Genomic DNA, 24186 nt, shown 5'->3' with positions numbered 1-24186 from the left:
CGGACAATTTTCCAACATGAGGAGACAGCAGAGGTGACTGTTTCAAGAAAACCTAATATTGTTTTTAAGTCAACCTGTGATTTTAAAATTTATAACTGTACTGGATTTTCTTTTACTGTTCAACACGCTGATTTATTCAGCAATGGGTACAATTTTGTACCTAGCAAATTTAATGATATTGGTGAATTGATCTGTGATTTTAAAATGTATATAAGAAATTTAAATTTAAAATTTCTACATAGAAATGACAGTAATGAGTATGACAGGAATAATAATGATTGTAGTATACCGAGTACTTATAACCCTGACCCACATCATCTGTTTAAGTCCTTCTGAGATGGATTTCCATCATTATTGGGTAATTCTATGGTAGAATATAATCTTAGTGCTTTTGAATTAGCTTTATTGTCTGATCTTAGGGGTAAAATCGACCTAAGATTTATGCAGCCAGATAAAGGGGGAGGGATGGTGATTGTCCAAAAAGATGATTAGGTACAGAAAATGTTTAAACTATTGTACAGCTGTACTTACAGTGAGGCTTCCCTTAATGAAGTCAACATAGCTTACTATAGGATTGATTGGGAACTTTTAGATATGGCTACACAGGAACAGATTAGCATCGATGATTATAATTATATGGCAACTGAAACTCCTAAAATCCCAGTCATATTCGGAGTTCTGAAAATCCACAAGGACCTGGCTGACCCCCCTCTGCTGTCATTAGTGGATTTGGGCTGTTCAAAAACTAGTTATATAGCCAGGTCTTTGGACATTAAACTTAAAGAAAAAGTTTTAAACAACCCACATCTTTGCAGTGACTCTTGGCAATTTTTAGAAAAATGTAAAGGTCTTATTCCCTTTGGGGAGGGGGGAGTTTTTATCACCATCGATGTCAAGGACCTCTTTAGTTACATTCCCCATGCTATGGGGATGGATTGGTTTTCTGATTTCTTGTTTGATGAATTTGGTATTGAGCAAGGGCTCATCAATACTTACAACCAAGTGATGGAGATGGTGTTAAAAAATAATTATATTTATTTTGAGGGCCATCACTTTAAATAGCTTGAGGGGGTAGCAATGGGGTCAGCTTGCGGCCCCCTTTTTTTGCTAATATAGTGATGGCCTGGTGGAAGAAACATTTTTTGTTTTGTTCTCCTTTTTTGTACATATTCCATTATATCTTCGGTATCTTGATGATTTGTTTGTGGCATGGACTGGACCCTCATATGATATACCAATATCTATTGAATATCTCAAAGTACAGATATTCTTAAGTTTACTTATACAGTGGAAAAGGAAAAAATCTCCTATTTGGATGTACTGATTACAAAAATAAGTGATGGGTATATAAAATCAACAATTTTTAGGAAGCCCACATATTCTAACAGTATGCCCGGATGGTCTCATTGTTTGATGACATTTTATTGGAATGTGACTTTATGAGTAAAATGTTCCTTGATAGGGGATATCCTGTAGGTCTGGTGTACAATATTAAACAAGAGGTCATAAACAAAAGAAACAATATTTTTTTTATGTCCCTATATTGGAAAGCCCGGATATGAATAGACATGATCAACATCTGTTGCCTTTTAGAACCAATAATATAAATTATGGGGAAGGTATGTTTACCAATGGGAATTCACAAAGGGGCACTGGTGTTGTTAAGGAGATTGTATGCCCCTTTATTTGTACATATGCTAGTGATAGTTATATTGTGCAAGACATACTAAGAAAAAATTGGGTTATTCTCACGCGTGAACAGGCTATGTTGGATATTTTTGGAAAACATCCTAATTTTGTATTTGTAATGGTACTAATATTTATATACACATTTTTACATAATTTTTCATGTTTATATTTATGAATATTTATGTATATATTTTTGTATGCATATATATATATATATATTTATATATGTTATATATATTGTTTTCTATATATATATATATATATATATATGTATATATATATATATATATATATATATATATATATATATATATATATATATATATATATATATATACACATACATACACATATATATGCTGCTCCACTACGTCCAGCACCAACCAAAAATCCAAATACCCAAAATGAGTATTGGTGAACCCAAAATCAGCAATAAAACACCATTCTAGGACAAGGCATATTAGCATCCATGTATTTTATTGTCCGACTCACAACTGTGCATACACATTTCACCGAGCACCTGGTCTTATATATTTAAACATTTATTTATATATTAGTGTAGTTGCCTATTTGCTGTGGATAGAATAAATGTGATTTTTTAGCTGGGTTTCAGATTTTAGGCTTAACAGAGTTTTAGGCTGCTTATATCAATCAATTTTAACATTAATTAAATGTAATTAGAGTGTAATTGATTATTATATTAAGTGTGTATAAAAGTTTTTCATTTGGTTGTTTGAATTTGTTTGAAGAAGTCTGGTGATGGTCACCAGACAAAAGCGCTTACTTTTGTTTAATAAATCATTTGGTCTTACTCCTGGATTCAAGCCGTTTGTGCTTCTTTTGGATTATTCTGTTGATAAAAGTAGAACTTTTATATATATATATATATATATATATATATATATATATATATATATATGTATACATTTTTATTATTTTAATAAAAGTCCTGTTTTTATGTTTAATGGCCTGTTGATTGTACTAGCTTCATTTTTAATATATATATATATATATATATATATATATATATATATATCGGTTCATAGGTATGTACTAGGCTATCGGCCCTGGGGCCTATATAAGCCTAGCCAAAAAAGTTCCCTGGCTTTCACCACCCAAGAAAGTTATTTTCATGTGCCCCTGTCTAGCAGAGCCACAGAAGTGATCGCTGGGGTGAATTTCATATTCCCCATCTAATTATCGAGATTTTTCTTAAAGAGAGCTAATGAGGAGCTTTGCTTGACATGAATGGGTAGTCTGTTCCAGAGCATGGAAAGTCTCTGGGACAGGAATCTATCCCTCGAGCATGTTCTGTTTATTGTGGTGGCAAGGTTTAGGTCCCTGGAGCGTGTGGCTTGGAGGGATTGGGGGTTTCTTTAAGTGTAGCATGTCCAACAGATTTGGGTTTGACATGGCTTTGTATGTTAGGCGAAGGTTGCCTCTGAGTAGGCGATAAGCGATGGAGTAGAGCTGGAGTTTTTTTAGATGGTCTGTGTATGGCATCTGTTTGAGGTGAGTAATCCTCTTAGTGAGGTATTTCTGTGGCCTTTCTAGTTGTTGTAGATGTCTTGTGAGGTATATGCCAAATGGGGCATTGTACTCTATAATGGGTTTGATGAGGGATGAGTAGAGAGGAACAATGACCTCTTTTTTTCTAGAGGTGAACCCCTTTGTAATGAGGTGTGCCATGTAGAAGGATTTCCTGAATACTGTGGTGATGTGATTATCAAAGGAGAGACTACTGTCCACCTGTGTCCCAAGGTCTCTTATCACACTTTTGGTATTTAGTTGGCTACGGCCTATGTCGTACTTCATTGGTGCAATGTTTTTCCCAAAGGGGATGACAGTGCACTTCTTGGCATTGAGCTTGAGGCCATGACTTTGACACCAAGCATCAGTCTCAGTGAGGCCCCTTTGTAGAATGTCCACATCATTAGGCGATTCTGTTATGGCACCTAGTTTGCAGTCGTCTGCGAACTTCATTAGCCAAAGACCTGGTCTATTAGCTTGGACTTCTGAGAAGTAGATGCCAAATAGGAGAGGACCCAGGACTGAGCTCTGTGGTACTCCACTTGTCACTGGTCTGAAGTTGGATTTGGAGTTGGCTACTTTCACTGTGTTGGTTGTGTCAGTAAGCCAGTTGGCCACCCATCTTGTGACATAGGGATTTATGCACAGTCTAGTGAGTTTATCTATAATTCCAGAGTGGGGGATGGTGTCGAAAGCCTTGGCGAGGTCAAGATACACTGTGTGCCCCACCTTACCCTCATCCACGGCTCTGGTGACTGCTTCAAAGAAGTTAATCCTGTTTAGGAGACATGACCTACCTTTTACAAACCCAAACTGAGTGGGGTCCAGAGTTTAGAGGTTACCTATGTCCTTATTTATAAGCTCCAAGATGATACGTTCCATGGCCTTGCAGACCAGGCTCGTCAGACTAATGGGGCAGTAGTTCCTGGGGTCCATGATGGCGCCCCCTTTGTGGAGCGGGATAACTGTCACTGTGAGCCATTCAGTAGGCACAAAGCCTTAAGTGAGTCTATGACTGAACATGGTACTTCATTCTGTAGTTTGTGCAGAACGCAGCCTGGGATGTTGTCAGGTCCCATGGATGCTGTGTTCTTGGCTTTGGAGAGTGTGGTCTTTACTTGGGCAGCCATGATTACAGGGGCTTTGCATTCTTCTGGTATAGTGATGGGCTCCTTGGGGGGTGAGGGGGGGGTGAAGTTTGCACTAAACCTATCTGCCAGAATGTTGGCAATATCAGTAGGTTCTGTATATCTAGTGCCACTGTGCTGAGGCTCAGAGCAGATCTGAGTGTTGTCATTGAGATTCTTGACATAGCTATAGAACGCTTTGTGGTTGTCTTTAGAATCAGTGATGATTTTATTTTCGTAACTAGCTTTGGGGGATTTTATGAGGGATCTCAGCTTCTTACTGAGGCTGACCAGGGAGTTCCTGCAATTAGGGGATTTTACTCTTTTTTGCAACAGCTTCTTCCTTCTGTTGTAGAGTTTATTTATGGCAGGGGACCACCAGATTGGCTTCCTTTTTTTGGAGGATAGCATTTTGGTTATGTTGGGGATGGCATGATCCATGCCCTTGTGTATGTGCTTATACAATGCATTTGTATAGGATTCAGCAGTTGTACCTCTATTTTCCATCTGTATGGGTGTTGTGAAGCTTGCCACTTTTGTCTTAAGAAGCATGAAGTTGGCTTTGGAGAAGTATTTTACACTGGTTTCCTTAGTGGGGGGGGGGGGTATTGATGTCTAGGGTGATTAGCTTGTGGTCGGATCTGACCAACGAGGAGTTGACCTCTGGCATGGAACATCGGTTGCCCATAATGGTAATGACCAGGTCCAGGATATTGCTGCCCCTGGTGGGGGTATGGACAAGCTGATCCAAGGCGTTGGAATTTATGAAGTCCGGAAAGCATTGAGTAAATGAGTTAGTACATGAGTAGTTTTCCCAGTTGATGGTGGGGTAGTTGAAATTGCCCATTTTTAGGGTATTGTGCTGTACCTTAATATTATCCAGTATATCAAGAAATGTGGAGTGGGCATCCTGGGGCATGGCAGGGAATCTGTAACAAGTTACAACCTGGATTGCAGTCATGCCCAGTCTTAGTTGCACTTGGATAATTTCAGATGCATTATGTTGAGCAACTAGCCCGTAGGTGTAGATATCCTTAATGAATATGGACACGCCTCCTCCTTTAGTGTTTCAGTCCAGGTTAGGTGGCCAAAAGGTGTGGTATGGGTTATAACCTGGTAATGCAGGGGTGCTCTCTGGAGCCTTGAACCAGGTCTCCATCACTGCACAGATGTCGATATTCTCCATTTTAAGGAGTGCCTTGAGTGAGTGTATTTTGAGGTGTAGACTTCTAGCATTAAGTAGCATTACCCTCAGATTTTGCTTGCTTATATCTGTTACAGTGGTGAGTTTGTTGTTTGAACCTTTTCTAAAAAGGCACTATAGGGGTGGCAAGAGCCTTAGCCAGTATTCAAAATCCCAGGGGCAACAGGTGCAGGCCATCTCTGGCAAAGCATCGTGGTCTGTTGATCATGTTATCCAGGCAGACAGACACTGGATCCCCTTAGAATGACACCAGAATCTTAACCAGTTGTTGAAGTCAATCATTTTGTCCTTGTATTGTGGTATCATTCTGGGCGATGGCAGGATGCTGCTCAGGGCTAGGGTATACCTGCCTGAATTACATGATCCGAGAGCTCCTCCATGTCTCTTTTCATGTAGTCCAGGGAGGTACATCTTAGGTCATTCACACCAACATGGACAATGATAGAGTCATATTTGTACTTGTTGTGGAGTGACCTAAGTGTTTACATTATGTGTTGGATCCTGGCACCCGACAGGCAGCTGACAATAACTTTCTCCATGTTTAGTCTGGTGAGTGGGACATCAGTGTGCCTAACTATAGAGTCAACTATGACTAGTGTGTTGGGTACTTTGTTCTGCCTTATGGGGCATATGTATATATATATATATATATATATATATATATATATATATATATATATATATATATATGTGTGTGTGTGTGTGTGTGTGTGTGTGTGTGTGTGTGTATGTATGTGTGTGTGTGTGTGTGTGTGTGTGTGTGTATATATATATATGTATATATATATATATATATATATATATATATATAGTTCCATTTCATTCCATGAAGCTGCCTGTTATTGGGTTTCAATGTATAACAAAGGCTTAATTGAGATTCACTTCAGCAAACCTGGCTCTTTGAGTCCTAGCAAAGGGACTATAGGATTTGTCTCTCCTGCAGGATCCACTGTAGCACTATGGAAGGGAGTTACACTGAGTTGGGTTCAAGGAATTGGAGGTGTTGCAATGAAACAAAGTATAACTTAATAAAAACTGTATTGTGACTCAGATGTTCACAAATTAAGTAACAGATTCATGCAGACATCATATAGATATAGTTCTATTTCTGAAAGGCAACTTAACTGAAAACAAAATAAATAACAGAGAAGCAAAAAGAAACAAGATGGAGAGGGACAAGGTCTCAAGATCCTCTATGGAGAGGTCTCTACCTCCTAAAAGTATTATAATCAAATCCAAGTTTGCTGCATATTGTGGCAAGGGAACCCCCCCCCCCCCCCCACACACACACACACACACTGTCTTGGCATTAGATAGTTTGTGTAACACTGAAATGCAGAATACAAAAATATTACATTCATTTTTATCTCTTTGTCAATCAGGTAAAACCACCAGGGACAACTGCCTCTTTTGATACAAGATTAATTTTGTTAACAGTTCAATCCTATCACATCCAGTACGCCAGAAAAAAATCTTGATGTTCTGTCCGCCAATAAGCAAATAAACATTGCACAATAAAGAGTAAAGAGCTGAAATTCAAAAAAAATAATTTGCCTAGGAATTTATAACACAGCCCCTCCATATATGCTGTGGAAATATTAAAGCAAATGGATTCAATCAACTAGTAGAGTTGGTCTTTACAGCATTAAATAACACATGGCTGAGAGCAGGAGACAGTAAGCTTATCGAGGATGTTCTTTTAAGTGCATGTTGCATTTTACTTTTTCATCCATACCTATGCCATTACTCTTTTCCCTTGTTGCATGCCCTCTTGAATGCCTTTGTGGACTCTCTGTCTCTCCACCACCCGTTTTGGTACTCCATTCCATGGATATGCAACTCTCTCACTGTGTAAATGTACTTTCAAAGTTCCAGGGAGTAGTTAGTCTGTATAATCTTCTGTCTATACCTCTTTTTTCAAGCTATGTCCTTTCTATTGAGGAAGGTCTCTTCATAACTCCCTGACATTGTGTTTTGCACCAACAGCATGTGCCCCTATCTTTTTTGGTCTTCTTCAAAACCTAAAAATAATATTGGACAAAGACCAAAAAGCAGAGATTAATTCTAAGTATTGCTCTTATGTACTTAGAATGTTACTAGAATGACAGGTTTTGTATTTGTATGCATTTTCGCGAGGATATGAAGCATTAAACTTGAATATTTGCTATTAATTTAGTGACTGGAATTTTCAATGATTTACTAGAAAACCAGGAATTTTCTGAGGAATAGACCAAAATTATAGGGTAAAATCAGGAACATTCTATGAAATCAGGGACAGCTGAGAGCTATGCTTCTAGCCTCTATTCATAGCTTTCCACTCTATCCCATGGATCATTCTGGCAACTTTGCTCTGGATTCATTCCATGAAAAAAATGATGTCCAGGGGTGGCCCATGCTATTGGACTGCTAGACTGCAGCCCCCTCAACTGTAAAATAAAGAAAAAATAAAGAAATAAAAATTTTTAAAAAATTTAAAAAATTGCGGACTTTTGTGCATGCGCACTAGTCCAGACTGCTAGTGAGACAGTCTGGAGCATGCACAGATTGTCTCAGCAGCAGTCCTGACTGGGAAACATGAAGAACGGAGCTCCCAGAAGTCTATGCAGTTTTAAACTGCATAGACTGTCCTGGAACTCGCTGGGAAAATACATCGGGGTCGGACTGTAACGTCAGCAGTCTGGAATTTGCTGCAGTCTCGTCGGGGGAAGATCTCACGATGGGCAGGGTCTGGTGTGGATTGGAGTTTGCTGCAGTCTCATCAGGGGAAGATCTCGCGACGGGCAGGGTCTGGTGTGGATTTGCGTAGCTTACTCGGACAGGGATTTATGGTGGTTTGTTACAGGTGTGTGTGTGTATGTGTGTGTGTGAATGCCCCAGGTGCAATATACTGGTGGTTAGACTCATGGTGGTGTGGTAGGGAATACCTCAGGCTTGAACCCTGTACCTTGTATGCAGGTGTTAAAGACCTGAATTCCCTACCCACCACCATTTTAAAAAAAATTGCAGATTTTTGCCTCATATTTGATCTGATCTGTTCCTCATAATATCTGTGGTTTGTAAATGTTGCAATGCTTAATATTTGATGGTGCAGTGGTAGCATTGTTGCCTCACAGCTGCAGGTTCTCAGGTTTGATTCTTGGCTGGAGTGCCGCCTTTGTGGGGTCTGTATCTTCTCCCTGTGTTTGTGTGGGTTTGCTTTTGTGTCCTCCCATGTTACAAAGACATGTCTGCATTATTTCTTCCTGGGCCTCTGCTGAAAATTGTTTTTTTGTTCCAAGTCAGACTATCCTGATTAACAAATGTTAAGTAAAATTGACAGACATTTGAATTTCAGACTTCAGGTTTCTGAATGTTTAATTCCTTACATATTTCATGGTGTAGTGGCAGTATTGTTGCCTCACAGCTATAGGTTTTCTGGTTTGATTCTTGGCTGCATCTTATCCCTGTGTTTGTGTGGATTTGCTCTGGTGTCCTACCATTTTACAAAGACATGTGTCTACAATATTTCTCCCTGGGCCTCTGCTGAAAATTGTTTTTGTTCCATCAGAAGTAAAATTGACAGGCATTTGAATTTCAGACTTCATATTCTTCAGAAAATACATAGTAAAACAACTTTTTATTCTAGCAATAAATATATAGTAACACAACCTTTTATTATAGCAATTTTCAAAGTTTATAAGATGACTATTTGAAATTTGTCCTTATTTTTGGGACTGTATTACCCTGTTATTGGCTTTGTCCAGGTGTTTGTGCTAAGGTTGACAGCTATGGCAAGAACTGAATTCACTGAATATGTTTGAGGGCTGTATTCCCTCATTACTGTGTTTGTCCAGGTGTTTTGTGCTAAGAGTTTGACAGCTGGTGAGAACTGAATTCATTAAATGATAGCCATTTAAGTTTCAGTCTTCCTCTCTTTCACAAAGCAGCTGATTTGGCGTAGTGGTATGTTGCTCTGACTGTTTTGCACAGGGACCTTGGCAGTAAAATGTATGGTGGTAACAGCATTTTTCTTTCACAAAGCAGGTGATTTGGCATAGTGGTATGTTGTTCTGACTCTTTTGCGCAGGGACCTTGGCATTAAAATGTATGGTGGTAACACAGCATTTTATTCTAGCAGCTTTCCAAGATTATACAAGCAATGTTTAATGTGTCCCTGGTTTTTGCCCTTTTGACCCACCCCAATAAATTTGGCTTTTTCCAGATTTCTTGTGCTGCGAAGTTGAGATGCAGTTGAGTATTGAATAGATTTTACAAGGAGCTGAGAGCTGCAGGGGAAGAGAAGTTTAATGCTGATTATACTAAGTCAGCTTACATTGCTAATAGCACAACAGGTTGTGTACTTGCTTTTGATGCAGAAGGTTGTTGGCTCTACTCCCATAAGGGGTGAATGCTGCCGTACTGAAAGTTAAGATACTAACTATGAGCCTGTTATCAGTTTGCCATCCATTTCCTATTGCAATATTACTAGCTTATTTTTAATGTTATTTAGGCAATTTATTCCTCAGGGGCATCAGTCACTTTATTTTTCGATGAAACCATGAAATATAAAGGTGATTGCTAGCAGCAACCTCTTCATTACAGATTTATTTAACGTGGAATTATTTAGATGACTTTTTTACTACTTCAGAGATTGTGCATATTTACTGATAATGCTGGACTGTAGAATTGTGCATATTTACTGATAATAGTGGACTGTAGAAGTTTGAGTAGACTTTTATGATGGAAATGTTCTGAATTGAGCAGTTTTGTCATTGGTGCATGCGTTTTGTTTCATTGTTTACTGGAACAATGTTCAAAGCAATAGGAAGGTGTATCAAAGAGCACATGTATGTTTCATATGCAAGGGGCCTATGATTTGAAAACAGCCCAGAATTAATCTTTATCTGCCACGGGTAAAATGTATTTTCTTTGAATGTGGGTTTCAATGTTGTTTCAATGAATGTGAGTTTCAATGGCAGAGAACTTTTAATGCCAAGTTTGTTTAGCAGATGTCTTAGTGTTTGTGCTGTAAAATGCAAAATAAAACTTTCAAATGAAGTTCAAATCATCATAGAAGTAAATCAGTATGCACATTAGTGTTTATGGTAAATGGAGGAAATAGCCAAGTAATGGATCATTGGAATGGCTGCAGGGGAGGCTCCATTCGACCATGGTTTTGTGAGGGGAAGGGCGGCAAACTTAGGCAGCCCCAGCTGAACCATACCTCCCAACTGTCCAGATTTTCAAAGAATGAATAGATTTTTTGCTTCTTATTTTTGGTTTGTTCCTCATAAAATTTGTGGTTTTCTGGCAAATCATTTAGGAATTAAGTCACTAAATAATGACACACTGAGTTTCAGACTTCATAACCTTCAGAAAAATGCATGCTAAAGTAAGACCTGTTCTATCAACTGTCTCAGTTTATAGAAGAGCATTTTTTAGTACTGTTTATATGTTTCCACCAATATATTTGGCCTTGTCCAGATTTATTGCATTAACAGGTTGAGAGGTGCATGCAAATAAATTGCTTTATAGAATTAGGCATAGCCAAACCTCTCAACTGTCCCTGATTTTGGCTCAAAATATTGCTCCTCACCTAATGACCCCTCTGCAAAATAGCAATTTTGGAAGAAAACATGGAGGGTTTATAATTAAGAAATAACTGTAATAATCAGATTACTTTTATTTCAGAAATGCATGTAGATTCTTTTATTTTGTCAGCTGCTCAAGTTAGCAGTACTAATATTAAAGTATCCCTTCTTTGACAGGTTCCCAGCTGTATTGTGTTGCTATTTTATATTTTTACATCACATCTTTGGTCCGTTGTTCATAAAATTGTGTTTTTGGCAAATTAGTGACAAATCATTAAAGACTGAAGTTAGAAAATAATGACAGACATTTGAGTTTCAGATTTCATACCATTCAGAAAATTCATACTAATGCAAGACCTCTATTATCTTTCTAAGTTTATAAGAGCAATATTTTAAAAATTGTCCTTATTTTTGAGCATTTGTCCCATTTCTTTGTATGGCTTTGTCCAGATTTCTTGCTCTGAGGTTGAGAGGTATGACAAATGTGTCAGGGCCATCACAAGTCAGCCAGAGACATTTCAAACTGTGACATACTTGTTGCACCCCACTCCCCCATGTAGTGACTCTGGATGTGTCGAAGCAAGGCAAGGAGTAGTTATGCAGTGTAAATGTGCAGAGTATCCCCCCCATCCAAGGTAGACACAAGTACTAGAGTGGCTTTTCATCTGTCCTTGATTTTTACAGAATGGTCTGGTTTCTGTCATATTTTTTGTACTGTTGATTTATGCTTATTACTCAAAGTGCCTGTTGCTCTGTGTTTAAGTAGCAATACTTTAATTACCATTAGGTAAGCTTGGCTGAGATTGCAAGATGCAAATAAGCTATAATAAGCATACTGTTAAAGAATTACCAACATTGAAAGCCTTTCTGTTGCCATGTAGAGAATGCTTAACTAGATAATGTATAAGCCTTGGGTATTGAAATGCATATGCCAGTATTTGTAATAAAGGGCAGGATTACATTATTTTAACAGTCTCATTACACTTGGAGACTTCCAGTCATCTCTGCAGGCTTTACCCGTAAACAGAATGCCAATCGTGTGGTCCATAACCTGTACAGTAATCCTTTTAAGCAATGTATCTTGAGCTTATTTCTTGTTTGCTTTTCATTTTTTACTTTGATCATGTTTTCCCCATGAAACAAGTAGATGTCAGGCAGCAGGTCTGTTTTTGGATAAGGAACATTTTTACAAGTGGGGGCATCAGAGATTTCTACTTTCAGCATGTTACTTGGTACTTTAATAAAGCTGAATATAAATTATAATTAGAACTGCAGTGCAAGAAGTGGTTTGAGTTGAGTGCTGCTTGTTTTTCTTATACTTGATTTTGACTGGCATTCCATTAATGTATTTAAAAAAAAGTAATTTATTTTTTCATGCCTCACAACCTTTTTTGTTTCCATCTAGATATTAAGCTGTCATGCAGCCAATGCACTGAAATATTTTTATTCTTCTATACTTCATTTTGTCTTGATTGGACTCTCATAATGACGGTTTGGCACCCAGGGCAGTATATTTAGTTTTTGTTGTTTTGAGCATAGCTCCTCCCCTTTCTAGTTGGCTGCACCCCTTCCCATTGACCCCACACATTCAGCTGTCTCCTGCAGCCCCCCTTTGATTTGAAGTCACCAGCCACCACTGATGATGTCCCTTTTATAATATGGACTCCAGACCTGTTGACAGTACTTAAGGTGTGGTCTGAGCAGGACCCTAATGAGTAGAAGCACTACCTCTTTACTTCTGGAATATACTGCCTTTAGGACACACGCCAACATTTTGTTTACCATTGCCTTCTCACTCTGCCCTGATGATCTAATCTAGATGTGATTAACATCCCAGATCCATTTTCTGCTCTGTTACCATCAGTTCCACTCCTCCCAGGTTATGCTTCATACCAGGGTTGCTGAGGTCCAGGTGCAGTACTTTGTATTTGTCTGCAGTGAACATTAGTTGCCGCCCTTCTGCCATTTTGTGCAGCCTTTTCTAATCTTTCACTAGACTCTTTACTTATCATTCACTGCTATGCTATGTGTTTCCTACCCTCAGCCTCTCCAGGTTTTCTTGTCAATTTAATTTGTGGTACTGAGTAAAAAGTTTTGTTGAAGTCTAAGTTTCTCTGTAAGGGTCATCCACAAATCAATCATAAAACTAGGTCATGTCTGTCTGATAGTTCCTTCTGGCCATGAATCTAAGTTGGTTGCTGTCCTAGAAATTGATGTCATCTAGAAATTTTTAAAAGACTTTCCCTCAGGATTTTCTCTATGACATTCCTTGCCACTGTTATTAAGGTAACAGGCCTGTCGTTTCCTGGACCCCCCCCCCCCCTTGTGCAAGGGTCCACATTTACCGTCTTTCAGTCCTTTGGCATTTCTGCACTTGCCAGTGATCTGCTGAAAATCTTATTAGGGAGATCTGCAACACACTGGCCAGATTTCTGAGGATTCTGGGAAGCAGCACAGCTGGTCTTTGTGCTTTAGCCTCCCTAATGCAAACTGTTCACTCTCCATCTTGTCTGTCTCTGTTCTTTTCCACCATCACGTGACAGTCTGTCCACTGTTCACTCCATTCTTCCATGTTAGCAAGGTGGCATCTTCTTGCTTTCCTCTGTGAATACTGTAACAGAGTACCCGTTTCCTACCTCTGCTTTTTCCTACTCATCTGTGTTTTTTCTCCTATTTTAACTTAGCCTGCCCATTTCTGCCTCTTCCTTTCTTCTTTTTGCCATGTACCTAGAAAAGACTTTAGTTCTCTTATTGATCTTTCTGCTAGCTTCCTTTAAGTATTTGCCTTTACTGTCTTTTTATTAACCATCTTATACTGCCTTCTCCACCTTCCCACCCCTTCCTTTCAAATGCTTATTGGCACCATCCTTTGCCCTAATTGTTACCCTCATGTTCCTATGCAGTCACATTAGAATTATTTTCTTTTTCTTTGCCTACACGTCACATCATTTTACTTAGCCCTAAATAATCCATCTCTGCCCATTTCCATTGCTTGTTTCTTCCATCCATTTGCTCCAGTCCCCTAACTAATCATCAGCCTTCCCCGCCAGTGCAGCATAATCCACTGTTGTAAAATCTCATGCTGTCATCTTTCTCATTTATTCTTATTCTTCCCCATTACTCGAAACCACACAGTGGCATGATCAAAGCTAGCTGACAAGAGCGTTAACATGGACATCCATGATTCCCTCCGCCATGGTTAGAACCACATTTAGAAGTATGTCCTTTCTTGTAATGTTCTGTACCACTGTTAGTTGGCTGAACCCCTCTAGATTACTGCTTTTTATCGAGCAGTGTTTGACGAAATGAGAATAATCATTTTTTTCTTTATTTTTGTTTTTTTCTTTACTTTTTTTTGTCGATTCTCATGTTTCATCAAAAACTGGGTGTTAAACAGAGAAAGACAGAGGAACTGTGGGGGTAAGGGCATTTCTTCTTATCCCAAGTTTTGTGCAGTCTCACAGTTAGTGAATTTAGAGATATGGGGCATGAAGAAGGTTTGCTTCCCCCCAAAATGCAACTTATGTAGTCTTTGCTGCAATCAGTGATGTTGACTACTTTTTTCAACAAAAGTTCTGACAAACACCTGTTTCATGTTTAAGCATAGCTGTATCTCCTTATGGTCCAGGACCTCAGTCAACTCCCATTCTTTCTCTGCCCTGGTTCTCAGAATCTCCCAGACTTCTCACTGTAGATTCAGATTCCCCATGAGTATCACCCCCTTCCTCCTACCTCACTCTTTTACTGTCTACTCCATGTCTCCTCCTCCTCCCTTGTGTTGATATTAGGGACAATATGCTGTGTAATCCACCAACTCCCTTCTGCTACCTTAACTGCCAGTGCACTTAACCTAGAGTCTGACTCCTGCTGCATCCTTGCCCCATTCCAGATTTGGTGTATTCCTCTCTGATCTCACATGTCATGCTCTCCTTTATGTAGGCTACTGCTCCACCCGAATGTCAAGCATCTTTGTAATTCCTGAGTAACTTATAACCAGGCATTGCACTCCGTCTTGGTCCCCTGTTTCTATGATGCCAGCAATGTGCAGTCTCCCCTCCTGCATCATTGCTTGCAGCTCCCACACCTTTCTATCTCTCTTCCTTGTATTATACAGAAGAGCTAAAGAATCACACTCATAGTAACCCTTGTTTGCTTGCCTGATATGTTTATCTCTTTTTTCGTTTACCTCCCCTGTTCTATGTCTATCATTTTTCCTCCACCCTTCCATTTTAAAATTGTGATTGTTGAGACGTGCCATTCCAGTCCTGCTATCCCTTCAGACATAATCTGTCGCTTGCATAGAGCCAATCTCCCTACTAAGTTGTCCGCATCGTCCTACCATTCCCAAGCCTTTCTCCCTTGTCCAGTTCCACATGCAGTCATTATACTCCCCCATTCATCTTTTCCCTGTATATGCTGTTTATTGTTACAAGTAACAGTTCGGAGAATACTTCCAAAAAACCCTCGGCTGGCATTTGTCTGCCACATTCATAGTCCTGTTTACTGCCATCTCAACTGTCTTCTCTGATAAATTACTGACTTCTACACATACCGCAGTGTATGTCCACCTCTCCTCATTGGTGATAATTTTGACTCCCTCCCCATAGCATCTGCACAGTGAAAGTTTGGCCACACGGTGTGACTTATGCCTGCATTACTATATGTTACAGCATCTTCAAGCAAACAAATGCCAAATGGGCAGAAGTAACAAATGGAAGAGGAATATTGCAAGTTATAGTTGAAAAATATTATCACACTGAGAAAGTAGTAGGGCCTTGGAATGGTTTACTATTGAAATCTTGAAACTGCATTCATCGACCGATGTCAATGTTGACTTGAAATGCAGAAAACTGCAACATCAAACAACCAGCAAACTCAAAACAGAATACATTGACACCCATAGTTCGATGTATTCGATATACCAGGAGGTGACGTTAGTCACCCATGCTATGTACTGTAAAGTACCATGACACTCTATAGTCAACGGCACATGAATTTTGCCTTTTTGTAGGTGGGCAAGCCCCAGCAGGCCCCACACTCACTGCAAATTATATATACCAACTCTGAGATCGCACTACAGTGAGTAAATGAGTTAATTCACTGTTCCTCACTGAACCACAATCTCCACTCAAATGTTTGAACTCAAATACTCGAACTACCCTACCCCATCGATGTTGTGTAGTTAATGTATTTGGGTTCGCAAAACTGCCTACTGGAAAACTACACTCGCTCTCAACCTCCTGCCATTCGGCAAAGTGATAGTAAACCCCTTGGACCATACAGTCTGAGGCATCAGCATACTGGAGGTTCATCAGAGGACTTTCAAGTTGCCTGGGGCAGAGCAAGGTGACAATGAGATGAAAGTCAGTGAGACACAGCTCTGTCTGGGATGCTTGCAACACTAGGATCGACATATTAATATGCTCATATATATGCTTTTAGCACTTTTAAAAAATGTGACGTGTGCCATTACTTTAAAATCTGTCATAATATGAGAAACTCCTTTTGTAAAATGTTTATTCACAGTCAAGTGATTTGTATCTCAGTCTGTTCATGTGACCTCTGACTGCATATCTTTAGCAGCTTTTCCCATAATACTCAAGATTTGCTTCCCTTTCATTCCCATTCTGGCATTGGGCAATCACTTTACCGTATTTCCTTATTAGTTCTTTACTCCTACCCCTCACAGAAGTTGAGTCTTCCTTTAACAGTTGTTTCCTGTTCATGTGGGTTCTGCACTGTCCTTCTCTCATGTTCTTGTGGGTTCTGCACTGTCCTTCTCTCATGTTCTTGTGGGTTCTGCACTGTCCTTCTCTCATGTTCTTGTGGGTTCTGCACTGTCCTTCTCTCATGTTCTTGTGGGTTCTGCACTGTCCTTCTCTCATGTTCTTGTGGGTTCTGTACTGTCCTTCTTTCATGTTCTTGTGGGTTCTGTACTGTCCTTCTCTCATGTTCTTGTGGGTTCTGTACTGTCCTTCTCTCATGTTCTTGTGGGTTCTGCACTGTCCTTCTCTCATGTTCTTGTGGGTTCTGTACTGTCCTTCTCTCATGTTCTTGTGGGTTCTGTACTGTCCTTCTCTCATGTTCTTGTGGGTTCTGCACTGTCCTTCTCTCATGTTCTTGTGGGTTCTGCACTGTCCTTCTCTCATGTTCTTGTGGGTTCTGCACTGTCCTTCTCTCATGTTCTTGTGGGTTCTGTACTGTCCTTCTCTCATGTTCTTGTGGGTTCTGCACTGTCCTTCTCTCATGTTCTTGTGGGTTCTGCACTGTCCTTCTCTCATGTTCTTGTGGGTTCTGCACTGTCCTTCTCTCATGTTCTTGTGGGTTCTGTACTGTCCTTCTCTCATGTTCTTGTGGGTTCTGCACTGTCCTTCTCTCATGTTCTTGTGGGTTCTGTACTGCCCTTCTCTCATGTTCTTGTGGGTTCTGTACTGTCCTTCTCTCATGTTCTTCTGGGTTCTGCACTGTCCTTCTTTCATGTTCTTGTGGTTTCTGTACTGTCCTTCTCTCATGTTCTTGTGGGTTCTGCACTGTCCTTCTTTCATGTTCTTGTGGGTTCTGTACTGTCCTTCTCTCATGTTCTTGTGGGTTCTGTACTGTCCTTCTCTCATGTTCTTGTGGGTTCTGTACTGTCCTTCTCTCACCAACTGTTATGGAGACTGTTGTCATACTCTCTAGTCCCCACTGTGTTTACAACACGGAGGAACTTTTTCTGACAGGTACCATATTGCTCTCCAGTAGGTTTCCAGGTTAGGTTGTCACCCTCTTCACTTTTTTTTGACAGTGGTTACCTTTAGGACAAGCTTATGGCACACTAGAGTAAAAATCTATTTCAGAGTAGTACTGCTGAATGGATATTCTTGTGTTCCACACACCTGTTGTTCCCTGTATTTATTGTGTCTCAATTTCTCCTCCTCCCCATTTTCTTGACGAGTTTTATTTTTTGTTAACTAGTCTGATTGACTGATGCAAAAGACCTTTCTCAGTCACAGATCTAGGCACAAGACTATATAATTACAAACAATATATGAAAAATGGGGTGCCAGGCTTAAGTGCAAGACACTTACAATCACAAATGTGCAGCAGGGTTCTCTTTTATTTAAAGACTGAGATTATGCTCTCTTATAGGGGTTGACTGTTCTCAGAAATATGACAGTTTTGGAATTAGTATATTTAAGTAGCAGGGTGTGGGAGAGTACGACCCCTTCAGTTTGGAGTGGAGGTTAAGATTTTGATAGTTAACATTTTATTGTCAGTTCATGCTTAGTGCTTGCGCTTGTGAGTGTTGATGACTAAAGTACTGAACTTCAGTCAAGGAGCCATGCAAATGACATGGGCCAAATTACTAAAAAAAAAAATCATAAAACATGACAAAGTACTTTAAAAATAAATAATCAACTGATTAAATGTATATAACAAGCTAAATGCTATTCTGATAAGGACCACATACTAAATCACATGTCTTGAAATGCAGTTTATAATATCTGCATATACAGATATTCTCTTGCAGATAAATATACAAGTCACATCAGGCATTAAAACAGCACCTCTTACCATCTCAGCCTGACATTCACTGCATTCTTTATTTTATTTTTTTTATTTTACACTTGGTTGACTGGGTTGGTCCCACTAGCCCAAAAGACTCTCTCTCGGAGGAGATCTGAAGTGGTATTCATGCTGACTACAGGAAATTTGGCCAAGACGTGGGGAAAATTCCCCTACTCCTTCTAATAAGTGCTGTGGGATCTTTTACATCTACTCAAGCTACCAGCTCAGGCAGGTGGGGCTACAGTTTAATGTCTCATGCAATATACGGTGCACTCAGGAGTGTAGCACCCCTCTTATGCCATACTATAGTGTTAGTAGTAGAAAAATGGATCCAAATACATGGTGTGGGAATAGAACAAAACCTCTCTTCTGAGCTTCCTGTACCAAAGGTAAGTACACTATATGTGGAGCCACTGTAACCACTTTGATGGGGGGGGGGGGGGTTGAGGAAAGGACTGTTGTGTAATCTGAACTGTCAGTTTGAACTGATTTTGGTATGTAGGTTGCAGATGGTCTTCTTCAATGCTACTGTACCAAAGCCATTACATTTTATACTGACCATGCACTTCGCGATGTTGTCTTTTTTGTGACAAGTAGTAACTCTTATGTCTGTTCCTATAGTAAGGATGTTGCTTCCACGGTGGGCTCAGTCAGTGCTCAGAATGTAAACAAACAAATCTGCTGTATCATTTTAATTGTTCATGCCTTTGTAATTTTTATATTGAGGTACTACTTTCATTTTGTTACCAGGTGCAGACATAGAGAGACTGATTCCTTTATTCAGGGGAGACTTTACACTACAATGCAAACAAGGAAGCTAAAAGATTTTAACAAAGTTAAACAATTAGTGAGTGGGAGCTGATGAGATTCTAACTTGGGTCTTCAATTCACAGCCTAATATTTCAGTGACTGTGGTACACTATTTCTTTGTCCTACCCCTGAGTGTATGGAAAGGATAATTAACTCAGGATACTGATTTTGGTTACCAAGTTTTAAATATTTAAGCAGCGAAGTACTCAATGGTTAAGATTTTAGATAAACTATGAAGTAGTCAGGGGTTGTTTGAGGACTGTGCATCAAAGGCTTGACTTCTAACAGTACGGCGATTACAGGATATTGTGGGAAGGTGTCTTTTTTTTTTCTTTGTATGCAATACTGATCATTCATGTCTCCATAATGCAAATCAAAAATCAACATGTTTTCTTTTGGCTTATATCGAGTTAGGGAAATTCAGTTCTATATGAGTATTGCCCTGGGCTCTGGCTTTTACAGTCCACACACTACATGCCTAGGGTAGGAGTTTTACATAACACATGGTACAGCGAAACATAAGTGGAAGTGTGGTGGGTTCCAGGTAGCTGGCATTCATCTGACTGACGTCATTAACCTATTCGGGCTGGCTGTAACAGCATCTGCTTGGTGAGTGGGTGGAAAAAAGCAGCCTTTGAAAGCTACTGCAACTCTGGTTTGTCTTACATCAGAAAGGTATGATACATGCATTATGCAAAAGCCTCTTTCTTCAGGTTAATCAATAAAGTCTTATCAGTAGTAAAGGTCATTTACAACCTACGGTTTGGATGCTGAATAAAGGGGTCATTTTAAATGCGTTTCAAAATAGAGATAAAAATAGCTGCTTAGTGGTTGTGCCAAGGTCTCATATGATGCAGTGACTAACAAAGAGTTCACTTCATTGGTGCCCACGTGTATGGATAACATAAGTGAACAAACACTGCAGATAATGCAATAGGTGGTTATCAAGGTAATGGGTTTCACTTTGTCTTTCACTGCAATTGCTGTAATTCAAAGATCATTTTGTTGCTTTGGCTATCAGTATTCATTCTTCTTACATGATTACAATTATTTTCTGATTTCCAACAGAGAATATTACTGCTACAAGAACTCTGTTTCGCTGAGGTTCCTAGGAACTGGAAGTAAGAAGTCATTCATTCCCGTGACTGCCTATAGGGCCTGCATAAAACTGTTGCCATTACTTTGTCTGAAAGAGATGCAGGTAAAAAACTAAAACAAAATAAAACAAATATACTGATAATTTTAGACCCTAATATTTATATGCAAGGTAAAAATGATAGATAAGATATTACTCAATCTGCATCTTAAAGCAGACTTTTAAGGGAAATGGCAGCAATTGGATAGATATCGGGAGCATTTCTGGTGTGCAGTATGTCTGACGTATTAATAGAGCCTGTAAGATGGATTTATGACTTGGTTATGGTTTAACTGCATAACAGATATCTGTGTGCCTAATGATAAATGGCCCATGTCAATTTATTTGTCTAGGCTACATTTCTGTTCAGGAGTGTCTGTGAAACTAAAAGGACAATTTTTGTTTCATGTTGCATGTATAACTACCAAAACTGTGTTTTTTTCAGGCGTTTTTAGTACTTCCTCCAACAAGACATATGAAATATCAAAACACTTCTGCAGCATTAGTGTCAGCTCTGCTTGCGTTTGGTTACCTTTAGAACTCACTGGAAAAAAAAAACTCCTTACAGGCAGATTTTGTTGAGGTAGCTTACATCACCCAGCCAATGACAATAAGATGAGAAGACCCCAGCTTTTTATATCCAGTTACTTTAAGTCACGTTTTATCAGGTTTGGCTGGTTGAATTGCTATCCTTTCAAGTGGGAACTTCACCAGGTAGTAATTTGTCAGGATGGTTCTATGGTGTGTGTGTGTGTGTGTGTGTGTGTGTGTGTGTGTGTGTGTGTGTGTGTGTGTGTGTGTGTGTGTGTATGTGTATTATATAGGAACACACTAATCATGGTGTGTGGTTCTATTTTTGACACTCATGTTGTTTAGGTCTCAAAACTATAAAGGAAGGGAGGGATCAGATTAAGAACATATTGTTCCCTTTTCTACATGGTTGCACAAACTCACAATTAGTGTTTATGAGTAGTGGGAGTGTTGAGGTTGCAAAGGGATTATTTCTTTGTAAAAAAGAGATTTCTTTTATTTGTGGTTTATTGTGCTTGTAACTCAGTGAAGCCACTTCTTTGGTGTACTGGATTTTTAATAGCTTGGGTTTGGTTGGTTACAAGATCAATGAGTTGAAGTCAATTCAGGTGGAGAGATCCAATAATATATATGGTTTTCTAGTGTGTGTGTGTGTGTGTGTGTGTGCGTGTGTGTTGGGGGCATGGCATCATGATGAGGCTACACGGCAATCTTTGGCATAGGTGTTCTGTTGATTTTCATGCCAAAGACTGGGTATCTTGGTACAATGTTATTACCTATGCAGTTCAATGAGGTTAAATACGTTTACCTGGTAAATATGAAATGCATTTTATTAAAACACTGGAAGCATTCAATTCCCTGAATATTCTCTTTATTTACTTATTTATTTTTAATTCAAGTGTCTCAGACTTGCTTCTTTTTCAGACATGGCTTTGGAGCTTTGATCTCCTTAAGTGACTCACTCACAGTGTCTCACTGTGGAAAGGTGGAGGAATCAAAGCCAGGACTACAGGGCCAAGCACATGAATCACGTAACATGCTATGTCACAGTCTTATTTTAATATTTCCTACAAGTGTGTTTATGAATTTACTGACAGAGCAATTATTTTCTTTCACCAAGTCTGATGTCAAGATTCAGGACTACATTAACAAATAACTGCCTTACTGACTATAAGTGCACATGTTTCACTAATGAAAGGTTAGCTGCTTGTTTGGATGACTTCAGAAAGTTAAGCACTTATGTTCCCATACTCTTAACCACTTGTGCGATCTTGTAACTCAGAGGAATGGACACAGACTTTTCACAAATATGTTTGACCTAGGAGTTAGTATAGATAAGAAAGGGAGGGGTTTGCAGTGGGGTTCACCATGCAAAGGCACATTTCACATTTTTAATTTTTTGTTACCAAAACTTTTTGAACTATCAGTTTTCTGAAACTTTATGAATAGTCAGCCTTAGCATAACCAACTTTCAAATGCAAACTACCCAAATGTCTACAAAAGTAGGTATGTTTTCCCTGTACCCGTGGAGAGGATTCAAGCCTCCTTCATCCAATTGCCTGGTCTCACTAAGCACGAGCCCCTTTCTCTTTCATCAACAACATATCCTTTTACACTATGCTATCACCTCCCTTGTTGTGCTCTTGCATATCACCATACTAATATCCACACGTCCATCCATCAATTTATCTATCAATTTTCAGTCATTTTGGCCTGGTGAGGATTGTTGTGGCAATAAATTGACCAAGACAAATCAGACTGCCACCACCTGTTTCTAGCTCATGATATGAAATATCCAGGCTTTCCAAATACAATCTGAAAAATACTGCTTCCTCCAGCACACTCCATTATTTGAAATAGATGCCCTCTGTTATCCGCCAGTCCATATTCTTCTGTAAGAGAAACATTATCTAATATAGATGCCCTCTGTTATCCATCAGTCCATATTCTTCTGTAAGAGAAACATTGCTGAAATAGATGCCCTCTGTTATCCGCCAGTCCATATTCTTCTGTAAGAGAAACATTGTTGAAATAGATGCCCTCTGTTATCCGCCAGTCCATATTCTTCTGTAAGAGAAACATTGCCTCTGATCTAGAGGTGCTGATTTTCATGTTACTTTTCAGAGTCAGCAGTAAACCATTTTACTGCATGTTGGAGGTCACAGTCACTCAAGGTTAGTAGAATAATGTTATCTGCAAACAACAAAGATGCAACCCTCATACCTGCAGTCTGGAAACTGTCCAAACATCAGCTGTGCTTTTGATAGCTGGTCCATGAAAATCATGAATAAGACGGGATACATGACACAGTCTTGATAGCAGATTCCTATGCCCACCTTGAATGTATTTCAGCTTTACATGAAGAATATAAATGCAATGCTTCCCCCTCAAATATGGAGACCAAATTACATGTACCAGTAGCTCTGAGACCCTGCACTGTTTTCCACAACACATTCTGGAGAATGCAGTCATATGACTTCAACAAGTCCACAAAACACATGTTGACATTCCTAACAAACTCCCTTTACCCCTCCAATGTGTGTGTGGGTGTGTGTGTAGGCAAAGGCAAACAGTTGATTTACTGTTTCACACAAAGAAAATAATCCATGTTATTCTGCATAAATGAAAGTTATTTAAGGAAGTCTCCTTCCCAACTCCTTGGCATATGAGTCTGATTCCTCCATTGCATGCCTTCCTTTCATCCATTTTGAAAATGACAACTCAGAAGTACTGTGCCTGCTTTTCAAGCATCTTTGAAAAGGTATTTTAATAAAGACACATTAACAGTGTATATCCACAAAGTGTTTGCTGATTTCATATTGTTTAGTGTATGTACTTTTTGCATTTTATGAGTTTTTTATGTAATCACATGCATTTTTATCTGGAGCTTTTCTCCCCGGCCTCTGCTGAAAATGGACCTGTGTCCAGTCAGACTTTCCCGATAAACAAATGTAAAATAAAATAAAATAAATAAAATAAATTTTCATTTTCTTTTTACTAAGTTTACAGCCAAAGAAAACCATGGACAAGCTCAGCCACATC

General features: G+C 39.2%; 1 protein-coding gene across 1 annotated transcript; it reads right to left on the bottom strand.

The window, feature by feature from the left end:
* Positions 1-16796: 16796 nt before the first annotated feature.
* LOC122787884 (early nodulin-75-like) lies at positions 16797-17789 on the bottom strand. The gene has a single exon (XM_044054801.1). The coding sequence runs from the start codon at positions 17787-17789 to the stop codon at positions 16797-16799; it is 993 nt and encodes a 330-aa protein (XP_043910736.1).
* Between the last annotated feature and the right edge of the window lie 6397 nt (positions 17790-24186).

This window comes from Protopterus annectens, chromosome 13.part0, assembly GCF_019279795.1.
Source record: "Protopterus annectens isolate FY-2018-M chromosome 13.part0, PAN1.0, whole genome shotgun sequence".
Lineage (NCBI taxonomy): Eukaryota > Metazoa > Chordata > Ceratodontiformes > Protopteridae > Protopterus > Protopterus annectens.
The sequence above is the reverse complement of the archived record's forward strand: the minus strand, read 5'-3'. Positions and strand labels throughout refer to the sequence as shown.

Excerpts from the sequence above, each read along its gene's own strand:
- LOC122787884 (XM_044054801.1), bottom strand. The coding sequence starts at position 17,789 with ATGACAACAGTCTCCATAACAGTTGGTGAGAGAAGGACAGTACAGAAC.